This window comes from Natator depressus, chromosome 3, assembly GCF_965152275.1.
Source record: "Natator depressus isolate rNatDep1 chromosome 3, rNatDep2.hap1, whole genome shotgun sequence".
Lineage (NCBI taxonomy): Eukaryota > Metazoa > Chordata > Testudines > Cheloniidae > Natator > Natator depressus.
In genome coordinates, this window is record NC_134236.1 from 49,487,090 (window position 1) to 49,502,175 (window position 15,086).

Sequence of the window (15,086 nt, forward strand, 5' to 3'; positions counted from 1 at the left end):
AGTACATAAACAATTAGAATCCAACCAATAAAAGAAAGACATCACTGCTGATAGTAACAGTTATACAGTTACCCACTGTTTCTTTAATTAGTGTTCTTATTTAATGAATTGATCTACAGCTAAAATTGCACTTTTTACTAATATGATTCTTAACTGGGAGGCATGAACAATGAGGAAGGAAATAGTTCAACATATCCTAGAGATTGGAATTATGGACAGAAAATAAAATGAGATTCAAATTGGAAAAACACACACTAATACATCTGGAGGGAAATGGTCTGGGATACAGATAACAGACAGACTGGTAACACTGCCTATTATTAAGGTTGCCCAATGCTTCCCATTATAAGACCCTATTTTCAGTTGCATATTACTTTGTCAAACTTTAACCGTTTGGGCCTACATTCGTTCTGGGTGTAGGCTGCAGGCAGAATGCTTCTGGAAAATTTCAGCCGAAACAATTCAGCTGTTTGCAAGAATGAAATTAGGGGAAAATATTTTTCCTGTGTTTTTTAAAAAAAAAAAAATAATAAAAAAAATTTCTTGAGACCTTTTCTTTGAAATGCTTTTGAGCAGAGACTTGAAATTTGGCCGGGGAGTGGCCATTGTGGTTAAGAATGTGCCTTTAACTGTCCATGTGAAAATCCACCCAAATTTGGCCAAGTTATGAGCCTTTGAAAAAATCTCAGTTGGCACATGATCAGTAGACTTTTATCACCTCTGGTTTCCAAAGATTCACTTGGTCCTCTCACAGCACTAGTGCTAAACAGAATGAATATGCAGCATTCATTATTAAAAATTAACATCAGTAAGTCAGAGATCTCCTCAGCCATCTCTTCTAGGATTCTTGGGTACAAGCTATCTGTACCTGCTTATTTTAAAATGTTTACTTCTAATAGATGATGTCTAATGGACTGGAAAGTACTTCACCCTCATGTAATACAGGTACATCATCCTACTTCTTTTCAACTACAGAACAGAAATATTTATCGAACATTTCTGCATCTTCTCATCATTATTAACAATTTTACTGTCTTCCTCTAATAATGGTTCTATACCATTGCTATGATTTCTTTTGTTCATCACAGTGTACTTTTAAAAACAGCTTATTGGCTTTAGCTCTGCCATCCAGAGATATTTGCCCTGACGTCTTGAGCTTCACTTCTCAATTTTTTTGCAGTTCAAAACAGTTGATATAAATGAGAAGTTATCTTCCCTCTTTTTCCATTTGTTATTAAATATTCCTTTATTTCTAATTGCTGCCTTCACTTTGCTACTGAACTAGGATGGGCTTTTAGCCAAAGTTGTTCTCTTGGTTGTGGAATTTTGGCTCTTTGACCATCTAATAAACTCTCCTTGAATAACTCAATTTTCATTCACAGTTTTCTGTCTACATTTTTCCTCCCAGTTAAATCAAGGTAGCAATGAACACTAACAAGAAAACCCTCCTGCTGTAACAATTTCTAGCTGGTGCAGGAGGATACCTAGTAATCAGCTGTCTGTCACTCTACAGAGACATCTGGTGGCTCAGCTGGAGTATTGCTGAAGTAATGAGGTTTTTGTGTGTGTGATGTTTTGAGAGGAAAAAGCCGTGGACTCACGAATACATTTGTCCCACACCTCCTTTCTCTGAGGCCCCACATTTCAATACCCAGTGACATTGGGAGGAGTGGTAGATACTCTGGAGGGTAGGGATAGGATACAGAGGGCCCTAGACAAATTAGAGGATTGGGCCAAAAGAAATCTGATGAGGTTCAACAAGGACAAATGCAGAGTCTTGCACTTAGGACGGAAGAATCCCATGCACTGATATAGTCTAGGGACCGAGCAACTAGGCAGCAGTTCTGCAGAAAAGGACGTAGGGGTTACAGTGGACAAGAAGCTGGATATGAGTCAACAGTGTGCCCTTGTTGCCAAGAAGGCTAATGGCATTTTGGGCTGTATAAGTAGGAGCATTGCCAGAGGATCAAGGGACGTGATCATTCCCCTCTATTCGGCATTGGTGAGGCCTCATCTGGAGTAGTGTGTCCAGTTTTGGGCCCCACACTACAAGAAGGATGTGCGAAAATTGGAAAGCGTCCAGTGAAGGGCAACAAAAATGATTAGGGGACTGGAACACATGACTTATGAGGAGAGGCTGAGGGAACTGGGATTATTTAGTCTGCGGAAGAGAAGAATGAGGGGGGATTTGATAGCTGCTTTCAACTACCTGAAAGGGGGTTCCAAAGAGGATGGATCTAGACTGTTCTCAGTGGTAGCAGATGACAGAACAAGGAGTAATGGTCTCAAGTTGCAGTGGGGGAGGTTTAGGTAGGATATTAGGAAAAACTTTTTCACTCGGAGGGTAGTGAAGCACTGGAATGCGTTACCTAGGGAGGTGGTGGAATCTCCGTCCTTTGAAGTTTTTAAGGTCAGGCTTGACAAAGCCCTGGCTGGGATGATTTAGTTGGGGATTGGTCCTGCTTTGAGCAGGGGGTTGGACTAGATGACCTCCTGAGGTCCCTTCCAACCCTGATATTCTATGATTGCTTCCCCTTGGAACACTAGGTAGAAATTTTGAGGAGAGGTGCATCAATGGGGAGGGTGGCTAAAAAGGAGAGAACAAATGTGGTGCCAGCTTTCTTTTTAGTTTGTCTTTATAATTTAACTTTTTGGCACTAATAGTAGGGATTTCCAACAATGCTTAGCAACAGAAAGTCTTGCTAACTAACTTCAGAACATCCAGTTTAATCAAATCAAACACCTACAGTTTTCTAGAAAACCTTCTCGTGACTTATAATTTCTCTTTCAAACATGAAAAAAGTCTTTTAGGAACTGGCTGGGTTATTAAGACACTAATACAAAAATATTCTCATTCTGTTCCTTTGATTGTGTATTATACAATTTGCATAATTATAGGGGAGTAACAGACAGCTAAGAATAATAGCCTCAATGTGTGTTGTAATTCTATAACCCTGTTATAAACTTGTTCAAAGAATTGAATCCACAAGGAATCTTACACATCCAAAGTAACCTGAATATTTTTCATACAGTAGCTTCTTTGTTGTACTGCTCAAATGTACCTGTTTAAAGTGTTTATTGATGTGAGTAATAGAGTTCTACCTTCCTAAGTCTGGGCTGTTCGTATTTTTTAATTATCTTGTTTTTCATCAGTCAGGGTTAGCAGCTGCCAAAGCAAATTTTCCTTGAAGGGTGGGGAGTTGAGGGAAACAAGGGATGTGTTGGCTCCTAAACTCATGTAAATGCTTAAATGACTAAAGACTGAAGGCCTTTGTCCTTCAGATAGCTATGCAGCTTCATCTCCTGCATTTCGAAACCTAGAAAATGCTGGAGGGTGAGGGTTGAAAACTGTTGTCAAAAGATTATACTTTAATTGTCTGCTGAAATAACTCATTCCATATATATAACTAAAAAGAAAAGGAGTACTTGTGGCACCTTAGAGACTAACCAATTTATTTGAGTATAAGCTTTTGTGAGCTACCTGTAGCTCACGAAAGCTTATGCTCAAATAAATTGGCTAGTCTCTAAGGAGCCACAAGTACTCCTTTTCTTTTTGCGAATACAGACTAACACGGCTGCTACTCTGAAACCTATATTTAGCTAGTTAACTATTTTCAAAAGCTAAAAGGTTTAATGACATTGAGAGAGAGTGCTCTCGCTTTTTAGAAGTCTGAACTATCCCTGATTTACCTGTTTAAATACCTGTCTCTAAAGGTGAGTGATGTGTAATCGAGCCATACTTCTGGATTCATGTTCGTCATATGACTTTTATTATTTATGTTAAAAATAACTTATGTTGTGCAGTAACGTCCATTGCACTCACAGGGAAAGATATATTCCCTGCTCCAGAGAACACAACCTGTTTAAACGTTTCTAGCATGTGGGTGCTCTGTACATAAATTAGGAAACACCAGTTTAGATACAAAAGTGTAAAATAACAAAAAAAAAATCTTCCCCACCAAAGAAACCCCCCAAAAAGTCTCCCTTTCCTTGTCTTATAACGCTTCCTGAATTGAGTAAGTCTCAGTAACTCTTCCAGGAGGAATTATTTTGGGCTGCTTCATCTACATTATTGATGGAAGGCCTGTAAGGGAGGGCTGGAATGTCATTGCTGCGGTAACATTATCCAGGCTGCTAAAGGGTTACAGCTGCTCAGTGCTTCTATTCTTGGAGCTCTGGTTTTTCTAAAAGGTAAGCTCTGGGAATCATTTTCGGGAAGTTCTCTGGCCTGCGTTATACAGGAGGTCAGACTAGAGGATCAGAATGGTCCTTTTGGAATATGCATATTTAAAATAAGACAAACACAGGACGTTCCTGAATTTCTCAAGTTAAACCTCCTCATCAAAAAGGTATCATTTGCCATCAAATGATGGGAGAAGATAGTAATGGCACCATAGTGTATTTATCAAGGCATGAGATGGATTTTTTTATTGTTAGAAGCTTTTATATCAAGACTGTACCCTTCTAATAGCTATGGCCTAGGTCAGCTTCAAATTACTGGGCTCAGTGCGGGAGGTAGTGGGTGAAATATGGCCTCTACCATGCAGGAAGTCAGAATGGTCCCTTCTGGCCTTAAAATCTTGGAATCCATGGAACCAACTGTCATTTCCTTTACTCTGACAAGTGATGAGCTCCATTCTGCAATTTTTTCTTGCCCCTCATGGAAATTTTTTTTTGTTTGTACTTTGTTGTTATTCCTTACCTACTGCTATTCATTGATGTATTTCTAACACAGAGAACTCTCCATTCCTTCTGCTCATGGGAGAAACCCTGTCTGTCTGTCTGTCCTGTCTCAGGATTTCCTCTGTGATGACCTTTCAGAATCTGCACTTTTCCATGCTTGTTCTTTACCAAATACCTGACTCAGCTGCTTTAGCCCCTGCATTGGTTATGCTTGGAAAAGGCCCTTTGCAGTTTATTTGCACCAGGGAAGATGCAATTTGAGGTCAGTGCCAGGATATCACTGAGAGCCACCAGTTCCCAGGCAAAGCACCTTAGGTGTGTCCTGGCCTCCTCAGAAGTTGACTGTATAGGCCTCATAGATTTGAAAGGATCAAATGACTGCCCTGCTGGGAGGTGGAATCCTGCACCAGAACAGTCTGCTTCCACGAAGTTCAGCACCACAGTGCTGGTTAGATGTCTTGCAAGTGGTAACTGAACTTCAGATCATCAGTGTCAGAGATGGAATCTCTGGGAATGGCAGAGTTTAACATGTCCCATGTCACATTTGACTCTGATTTGGAGATTAGGTTGGGTTTCGCCCCCACTCCCCCCCCACACACACACTAAACTGGAGATCACCTTGCACATCTTGACTGTCCTCAACCTGTGCCAGTTTCTTAGAGCTTTTCAGACACCATTGACCTGTCATAGTCAATGTGTCAAACCAAGTTCAGAATACCTTTTCACTGGTATGTGGTCTATGGAATGTGTGTCTTATGGCTGATGGGACTGTACAGGTGCTGAATACACTGAGAAGTTGAGGCACACTTTCATCAATGAGCTTGCTGGAAGCTCACATGCCAGGGTTTGCCATTTTTGGGGGGAGGGCAGCCTTTTGTTTCCTTGAAGTAGTCTGGATTAGTAATCATGCCAAGATACTTGATGCATTTGGGTCTAGGTTTCTCCTTTCCCCGCATAGTTCAACAATTCATACCAGGAGGAACATGATTCTTTGGAAGACTATTTGCAGAATATGTGAGAATCACCATCAGACAGATTTTGAACTACTGATTTGCTCCAAGAGAATGCAAGTTTTTTCCAAATGTTACTGACCCTATCTTGTGCCTGTGAGGCCTTCATAAGGAAGGCCTTTCCTAAATGGGAAAAAATTTTCAGTATAATCTAAGGTGTGAATTTAAACCAACATAGTTACACCAGTATAGCCCCCAGTGTGGACACACTTATTCTGATATGAGTGGCTTTATTTGGTTTAGTTTGTTGCTTGGGAAGGGGTTTAGTTAAACTAAGCTAAAAGCCACTTTTATGCCAAAATGAGTGTCCTCGTAGGGCAGTATAACTAAATGGGTATAACTAGTCAAGCTTTCTCATGTAGACAAGTTCTAAATGTGTCATGTCCAAACAAAACCACAGATGAACTCTGTCTCTCCTTAGCATGACCCAATTCATATTCCAGAATATAATCCTGTGCCTGCAAATATCAATGCACAATTGGTGCATTCACCTACTCTTGATAACTTGTCATTTAAGATGGACTTAACAGGACAGCATTAGGCGCTTGACATCAGACACTGTTACCAGGCCAGTGGACAGCACATATGAATGGGAATAGTCCAAGTACCACCTTCTCCTCTATTGCAACTGATCATCAATAAAGCCCATTTAGTCACTGATTCTGTAGCATTCCTCTGAAAGAAGCAAATTTCCCATTTGCCCACGGGAAGACCATGGAAAGCCAGGATTTTGCAAAGGTTAGCCATGATCTGGTAATGTCAGTGGATTGCCACTCCAACACAAGAACTAAAGGCTCTTCCTTATGGGGTGGAATGGTAGCTATGACTCCACTGCCAGCCCCGTCAAGCCTACTCTTTCAGCAAGTATCTAAAGGGGATTACCGAATCCCTACCCACCTGAACCATTTTGTAGTATCACTGGTACTGCTCCTTGCTCCTTTGTCCTACATTTAGGTCACCAGTCTGAAATCTTTGACTTCACCCATACATAGGGCTCTACCAAATTCACGGCCATGAAAAACACGTCACACAATCTGGTTTTTTTGCGTGCTTTTACCCTATCCTATACAGATTTCATGGGGGAGACCAGAGTTTCCCAAACTGGGGGTCATGACACACAAGGAAGTTGAAGGGGAGTCACGGTATTGCCTCCCTTATTTCTGCGCTGTCTTCGGAGCTGGGCTGTTGGAGAGCGGCAGGTGTTGGCCAGGCACCCAGCTTTGAAGGCAGCACCCAACCAAGTATAAGTAAGGGTGGCAATACCATACCATACCATGCCACCCTTATTTGTGCTCTGCTGCCTTCAGAGTTAGGCGGCTGGAGAGTGGAGGGTGCTGACTGAGGGCCCAGCTCTGCAGGCAGCAGTGCAAAAGTAACGGTGACCATACCATACCTGCCATCCTTACTTCTGCGCTGCTGCTGATGGTGGCTCTGCCTTCAGAGCTGGGCTCCCAACCAGTAGCCACCACTCTCCAGCTGCCCAACTCTGAAGGCAGCGCCACCAACAGCAGCAGTGCAGAAGTAAGGGTAGCGGTGCTCCACGCGACCCCCCTACAATTACAACACCGTGAAACTTCAGATTTAAATAGCTAAAATCATGAAATTTGCAACTTTTAAAATCCTACGATCATGAATTGGCCCTGTTCATACACCAAGATCTTGTGTCAAGTTTCCCAAGCAAAATCTGCCCGCCCGCGTGCGCACACACACAAAAGCTATCATAAAGCAATTTTGACTTGAAATAGAAGATGTTGATCTAGTAGTTACTTATGTATCTCAGTTGTGAACCAAGGCCTTCAGCATCTCCATTCTAATGTAACACTCATCCTAAGAACTGAAGAGGGAAATTGATTCCACTCTTTCATCATTTTGCAGGTGCCAAAAACATTGCATGGGTAAGGATGCAATGCAGTCTGAGAGAGAAGAGTTGTTTGGTAAATGAGAAGCCACTATAGAGTTTGCAATGCCTCCTATGTCTCTAGCTCTCATTTATAAAGAATTTAATGAGTTTCTCAGGAATGGGCTGTACTTTGGGTAGTCATTCTTGACACCACCTAGAGATATTCTGGATCCTTTCCAGGGCTGCCCATTAAGTCTGCCAAGTGTCTTGAGCAAGAGACCATTCCATCCCCAAGTACCTGATGCATAAATGCAGCAAAGTATTTCAGCCATCACTTTGGGCTCCTGATCCGGGTCTGTTGAAGCCGCTGTTTCTAATTAGGAAAGGGTCTGTCATGTTGTTATTCAAACCAGGTATATGATGATATGTGTTAGACACTTAGGGTCACATTTTAAAAGATGCACATGCACTCTTGAATGACCCAAATTTTGAAGAAAACCACCTACAGTGCATTTGCAATTTGAAGGTTATTTGCATAGAACCTGTCCTAACTGGGCTTAGCTAAACTCAACCACTTTTCATAGTTTAAATGCAGGATAACACTTTGCTCCATTTTAGCAGATTGAATTATAATAGGTTACAGTTCAAAATCACTGGGAAACAGAGGCAGCAAATATCCTTCTTAACCAGCATGTGCTTGATATGCATATCTAGTCTGTTCAACCCATTGTGATCAATTTTTTATAGTACAGTTTGCAGTGAGTATAATATCAAGTATTTAAATGAATGAACATAGGAAAACATGGAGAATATAGCACAGAACACTATGTAGAGTTCCTGTGTTTGCTTTTCTTTAGCTTGCTAGAAAGATTTTTCTCAGAAGCACTATATAATGTGTGTTTGATTTGTGTATTTAAGTTTCAGACAGTGAAGAGGATGATGATATTAAAACAGTGCAAATGAGTTTTCAAGAAACAAAGAAACAGGAAGGTAGTCTTAATTTTAATTCTTCTTCTGTGTTTGTGAGTACCGTTTGACAGAGAATGTACAAGAAACTAAACTGTAACTTAATTTTATGTGACGTCCTATAAAGAATATTGTCCAAAATCTTCTAAGTACAGTAATTCCTCACTTAAAGTTGTCCCGGTTAACGTTGTTTCGTTGCTGGTCAATTAGAGAACATGCTCATTTAAAGTTGCGCAATGTTCCCTTATAACGTTGTTTGGGAGCTGTGTGCTCTGTCCACTGCTTGCAGAAACAACAGCCCGCTGCAGCTAGCTGACTGGGGCTTGGGACCAGGGTGGACCGGCAGCCCCCCTATTAGCTTCCCGCTCCCCTAAGTTCCCTGTGCGGCAGCTGCCCAGCAGGCTGTCACTTCCCGGCAGTTCAGCTGTCCCTTCCCCCAGTGCCATGTGCTGCTCCTGCCCTCTGCCTTGGAGCTGCTCCCAGGAGCTTCCTGCTTGCTGTGCGGGGGGAAAAGGGGGGCTAATGTCAGGGTGTCCCCCTGCTTCTGTCCCCCGCTTACCCCATCTCTATAGAGCGGGGGGGATACAACAGGGTCAATGGAGGGAGCTTGCTGGCAGCAGCTGCTGTCTCAACTTGCTGATCTACTTAGAACTGAGTCAGCATACTTAAAGGGGCAATGCACATTTCTCACACACACACACACACACACACACACACACACACACACACACACACACACACACACACACACACGGTGTGTCTCTCTATCTGCCATGCTGTCTCCCCTCCCTCCATTTGTGCTGCCCTGTAGAGTGTGGGACTACATTAACAACTTGTTAACCCTTGAGGACTCAGTTGAGTGCTAGTTCATCATTTAGCAGTAAGGCATTCCCTGGGAAATAGCCCACCCTCTTACTTCACCACCTCAACCAAGCTTCACAAATCATCATTGCTGTGTATAGTATTAAATTTGTTTGTTTAAAACTTATACTGTCAATATAATATAGTCTTTTGTCTGGTGAAAAAAAATTCCCTGAAACCTAACCACCCTAATTTACATTAATTCTTATGGGGAAATTGGATTCGCTTAACATCGTTTCACTTAAAGTCATATTTTTCAGGAACATAACCACAACATTAAGCGAAGAGTTACTGTATCTGTTTTTGCTTTATTGAACACTCATGAGTAGTGAGTATAGTGTTGAGGTATAAAGAAAACACTTCATGCCAGCCAGAAAAGTATGTGTCAGGCTAAGAATCTATTTCCACTGATTTACACAGGCTTAATAAGTCAGTTCAGGGTTAGTTGCTATATCTCAGCTTGGCACTCTAGTCTCCTGAAGGGGAGCTGTAAACTCTCACACAGTTACACATGAACAGGTTGAATTAATATATCTTACCTTACCTATTGGTAAATAATTCTGATACTTTCCCTGTCATGCTTATTGTTGCTGTTCATCGCATGCTGTACTTTACTTATTCATTTTTGTTGATTACTGATGTACTGTCAAAGTACTATGTTGCATAAAGGTTTGATACATGTATGTTGGAGGCAAGAGCATTGAAAGTTAAAACAACACAGTAACATAAGACTGCTTTGTAATTGAGACTTGAACAAAGTCAAGATGTAATTGAATCTAATGTACATATAGTTTAATTAGATTTACCAGATATTACCAAGTGTTGTTACTAAAGTCTAACTTGGTCAGCATTCTAGACTTGTTTTTAAAAATACTTATATTAGCATCACTTATTTAAATGCATATGGAGTTCTAGGAGGCAGTTGGTTGTAAAGCTCGTTTTCCTCTTAATTTAGTTCCAGAATATGTGTGTTCATTCTGCACTTTGTTGCTCACTGGCTTTGTACTGGTTCCCTTTGAGAAACTAGGGGCTTGTGTAAACGGCTGGTTAGTGCACAGCAAGCCAGGGTGAATGCACCAGCTTGCTGTGCAGTAACTCACCATGTAGGCACTGCTACAGTGCACTGGAAGTCCCAGCGCAGCTTAGTGTACTTCACGGCAAGCTGGTGCGCTGTAGAGTCGTACTCTGGCTTGCCATGTAGACAATACTTAAGAGCAAGATAAAATTGATAGGAAAATGATTGTGGATCTTAGGGATGTGATAGAACAAGAAATAGGCTCTTTTTATTTAAACAGATTGTAAAATCCCCTGAGGAGTGATTTTGTTTTCCTATAGTCAACAATTCTTTATTTGTAGGGCACACTATAAAGAATGACTAGAAAAATGACTGAGAATGATCAGGGTTTACCAGTAAGTCTGACCAGTTCACCTACTGGCTGCTTGTAGATGTTGACTAGGACCAGGGAAAGAAATGATCCTTGTGGGATTCCACAAATGAGTGGCCTAGTAGTAGAGGTACAGTTTTCCATCAGAACCCATTTTAGCACATTGACCGGGACCCCAGCTACCTTTCTCAGATGAGACAGCAGTATCATATGGGTGACAGTGTTGAGTGCTGCAGGGAGGTCCAGGAAGATGAGAGTGGATGTCTATCCTCTATCCATTGACAGCAGGAGATCATCCATCTATGACACTAAAGCGGTTTCAGCTCCATGGCCTGGCCTGACTCTCTACTGTGCTGGGTCTAGGATATTAGATTTAGTTAGAACCTGAACCTGACTGAATAAAAATGAAAACATTTTAAACTTGTATTATAGTAATTCAAATACCTCTTCTTTTGTGGCAATAATCAGATTTCCATCACTGTGAAAAATTATTCAACCTTTGTCCCATTTTTTATGTGCTTGTGAATCTGACTGGCCTCCTTAAACAGAGGAGAAATTAAATTGTCATTTATTTCATTAACCTATGATCTTAACAAGTACTAAAACTGCCTTGGGTTACCTCAAGCACAGTTTTTCTGTTAGTGAATTTTGTGCTGCAGTGGCAGCATTGGAAACTAATGTCTTCTCCTTATCCAAATCACAGGCCACAGGAATGTAAGTTGTTCTTTGAGTGCTTGATCATGTCGATTCCATTCTAGGTGTGCGCATGCTCACATACATGGTCGTCGGAGATTTTTGCCTCAGCGGTATCGGTAGGACCAGCTATAGCGCCCCCTTGAGTGCCGCATTCATGCGTCGGTATATCAAGCGCCGCCGGCCCTATGCCCTCTCAGTTCCTTCTTACCACCTGTGGTGATTAGGGCTAGCGGTTTTGTTTCTTCTGACTTCGAGCCTTAGGGCCTTGTAAATAGCTTGACTATAGTAGTTATGTTAAGTAGTTGTTAATTGTAGTTAGAAGTTAGAGTCCCAGCAGGGACTTTGCCTCAGTTGGGGCATGCCCCGATCTCCAGGGTTTAAGCCCTGTCCAGACTGTAACAGGCCTATGCCTGTAAGTAACACCCACAGCAGCAGCCTCAAGTGCTTGGGGGAATCGCATGTGAAGGACAAGTGTTGTATTTGTAAAATTTTTTGACCCAGGACTCAGAAAGTATGGGATATTCGTTTGCAGGCTCTCCTCATGGAGGCTGCCCTTCGTCCAGCTTCTGAGCTGTCCTGCCAAGACTCACCTACTACATCGGCCTCTGTGCGCAGCACACCCCCCGGCATCCGGCTCCGCCCATTACCGCTCCCCATTGCCAGTGCCCAAAAAGAAAACAAAGACGCACAGCTCCCCAGCACTGGGCAAGAAGGGCAATGGGACATTGAGCAAAGGACCCAGTTTGGGCCGCCCGGCCACTCTGGAGCCACGTGTACGTACCTCCCCAGATGGGGTCCTTAACCCCTTAAAGGATCCACCAACGACTCCCGGGAGTGGTAGGGGATCCAGATTCCTGACGGCATCGACACCTTCCCTAGCTTCCCTGGTGCCAAGAGAGCAGAGGCCTGCACCTGCACCGCTGGCACTGCACGTGCCACAGGAAACAGCAAAGGCTCCCTACAAGGGCAAGCCAACCACTAATACCCCTCAGGGGGCAGTGGAGCACCACTTATCACCCAAGACAAGGCAGCGCTCTCCTCCTCCGCGCCGCAGATCTCCGGAGTCACAGCCCAGATTCTCTGGGCACTGTGATCGTGGTCCCCGTCAACTCTATGTGGATTACCTAGGGGGAGGCGCCAGTGCCATACTACCAGTACCATTCGTCCTCCCGCCAGTTGTCCTCTTAGCGCAGCTCTCGGTCGCCTGCCCCGTGGGAGCGCTTCCCGTCATGGCTCTGGTCCCCCTGGCACCGGTCCCCTCAATACTGGCGCCAGTCCTCTTACTCCAGGCATCAACGGTCAGCAGGCAGACACAGGTATCGACGGCCCCATCATGGTCACCAGAAGGGGATTCTTCTGGAACGGAAGGGCAGTTCTGCCCCTTGCCCAGACTCCACCAGCACGACTGGGCACCCGAGGCTGCCTTGGAAGCCCGGCCAGTGACCAGCACAGTGGTCTTATTGGAGTGCATGGGACATGCCGGTCATGACAGTGCCCTCTTCACACTGCCAACTGCCACTGACTTGGAGCAACAGTTGGCGGCAACAACAGCACCAGGCTCAGTGCGTGAGTCACGTTCAGAGGTCAGGGTAGAGGAGACTGAACCCACCCGTAAACCTCCCTCCCCCATGGGGGATGATGCTCCGGGGCCTCCCCCGGTGGTACAGTCATCTTCATCCCAGGACGAGGCAGTCGTGGGACCCTCGAGGTCCAGCCCGCCTGATGATTTTAAAGAACACCAGGCCCTGCTTTGACAGGTGGCCAAGAACTTGGGCCTAAAGGTGGAGGAGATGGCCGAGCAGGCGGACGCCTTGTTCAAAATCCTCTCAACCCCTGCCTATGTTGCACTACCAGTGCATGATAGGGTCCTCAAAATTGCCAACGCCCTCCGGCAAACCCCGTCATCCATCCCTTCCCCCCTCCAAAAGGGCCGAAAAGAAGTACTTTCTCCCAGCCAAAGCATTTGAGTACCTTTATACCCACCCACCTCTGGGCTCGCTGGTTGTCTCTGCAGCCAATGAAAAATACAAGACCAGCTCAATTCCCAAAAATAGAGGCCAAAAAACTGGATCTTTCTGGGAGAAAAATGTATTACACTGGCAGCCTGCAGTTCCGGGTGGCAAGCCATCAGGCCTCTTGGGCAGATACAATTTTAACTTATGGGACTCCTTCCGTAAGTTCAAGGAGTCCCTCATGCACGGTTTGGCCCAAGAATTCAGCACCCTGGTGCAGGAGGGCACCGCGGCGGCTAGGTGCTCCCTCCAAATGGCATGGGATGCGTCGGACTCAGTAGCAAGGGTGATCATGTCGGCGGTGGTTATGAGGCGCACCTTCTGGCTTCAAACCACCGGCCTTTCCCAATAGATGCAGACCTTGATCCAGGACCTCCCATTCGATGGGAGTGGACTCTTCTCCGAACAGATGGATGCGAGGCTGCATGAGTTAAAGGACACTTGGGCCACCCTTTGCCCACTAGGCATGCATACGCCACAATCTGCATGGAAGCAATTTCGGCTGCCCCCGCTGCCAAGGCTTTGGCAGCCTCATCAGGGGTCTGCAAGGAGAAGGGATAGAAACGCATGTTTTAGTCATCGCCGCCCTTCCTCCTCCCGCTCACCCGGGCAGCCTGGCCTGGCGAAGCATCCCAGGAGTTAGAAGCGCTCATTTTGAAGGTGGGCTCGAGAGCAACACGCCAATGAGTTTCCCGGAACCACCTTGTTCTTTCCTCGGCTGTCTACATCCCTAGCATTTGGCCTGGTTGCAGGTCACCTCGGACTGATGGGTGCTGGACATAGTATCTTGGGACTATACCCTGCAATTTTTGTCCGCCCCTCTCTCCCACCCCCCAATCTTTCCCAACCCTTTTCAGGGACCATTCCCACGAGCAACTCCTCGTTTAAGGGGTCGAGAACCTCCTGCACCTGGGGGCGATGGAGGAGGTCCCTTGGGACATGAAAGGAAAAGGGTTCTATTCTTTCTACTTCCTAATGCCAAAGGTAAAAGGGAGCCTCAAACCCATGCTGGACCTGCATCGCCTCAACAACTCTCTCAAAAAGTTGAAGTTTCTCATTGTCTCTCTGGCCTCCATCATCCCCTCCTTGGATCCGGGAGACTGGTATGCTGCCCTCAACTTACAAGATGCTTTATTTCCATATTTCCATATTCTCAGGTCACAGGCGCTTCCTCCGTTTCATAATGGGCGGGTGCCATTTTCAATTCACAATGCTACCCTTTGGCCTCTCATCGTCCCCAAGGGTGTTCACAAAATGTATGATGCCAGTGGCTGCTTACCTGAGACATCGAGGGGTCCAGGTCTTCCCATATCTTGATAACTGGCTCATCAAAGGCAGGTCTCAGGAGCAAGTGCAGAGGAGTCTCAATGTGGTGCATTGCACCTGCTGCAACCTGGGCCTGTTAAGGTGGATTTTTTCTCATTTATTAACGGCCATCCAGCGAATAGAGTTCCTCGGGGCAGTTCTTGACTCCACGTGAGCCAGAGCCTTCCTTCTGGAAGCGCGTTTTCGGGCCGTGTTGGACCTGATCTCCCTTGTAAAGAACAATCCGTTCACCATGCCTCACACCTGCCTGGGGCTGTTGGGCCACATGGCCGCATGTACGTATGTGGTCAGCCATGCTCTGCTCCAT

At 44.6% G+C, this 15,086-nt stretch overlaps 1 protein-coding gene across 5 annotated transcripts in view; it reads left to right on the top strand.

Moving 5' to 3' along the window:
* Positions 1 to 15,086, top strand: part of ZNF451 (zinc finger protein 451) — a 77,910-nt gene that overhangs the window by 58,085 nt on the left and 4,739 nt on the right. For 4 of the 5 annotated variants that reach the window (XM_074947870.1, XM_074947872.1, XM_074947871.1 and 1 more), the window contains exon 14: positions 8,452 to 8,523. The exons of the other annotated variant lie outside the window; for it this stretch is intronic. In XM_074947870.1, coding sequence (XP_074803971.1) covers positions 8,452 to 8,523 — 72 coding nt within the window. The remainder of the gene's footprint in view (positions 1 to 8,451; positions 8,524 to 15,086) is intronic. 5 annotated transcript variants of the gene reach the window in all.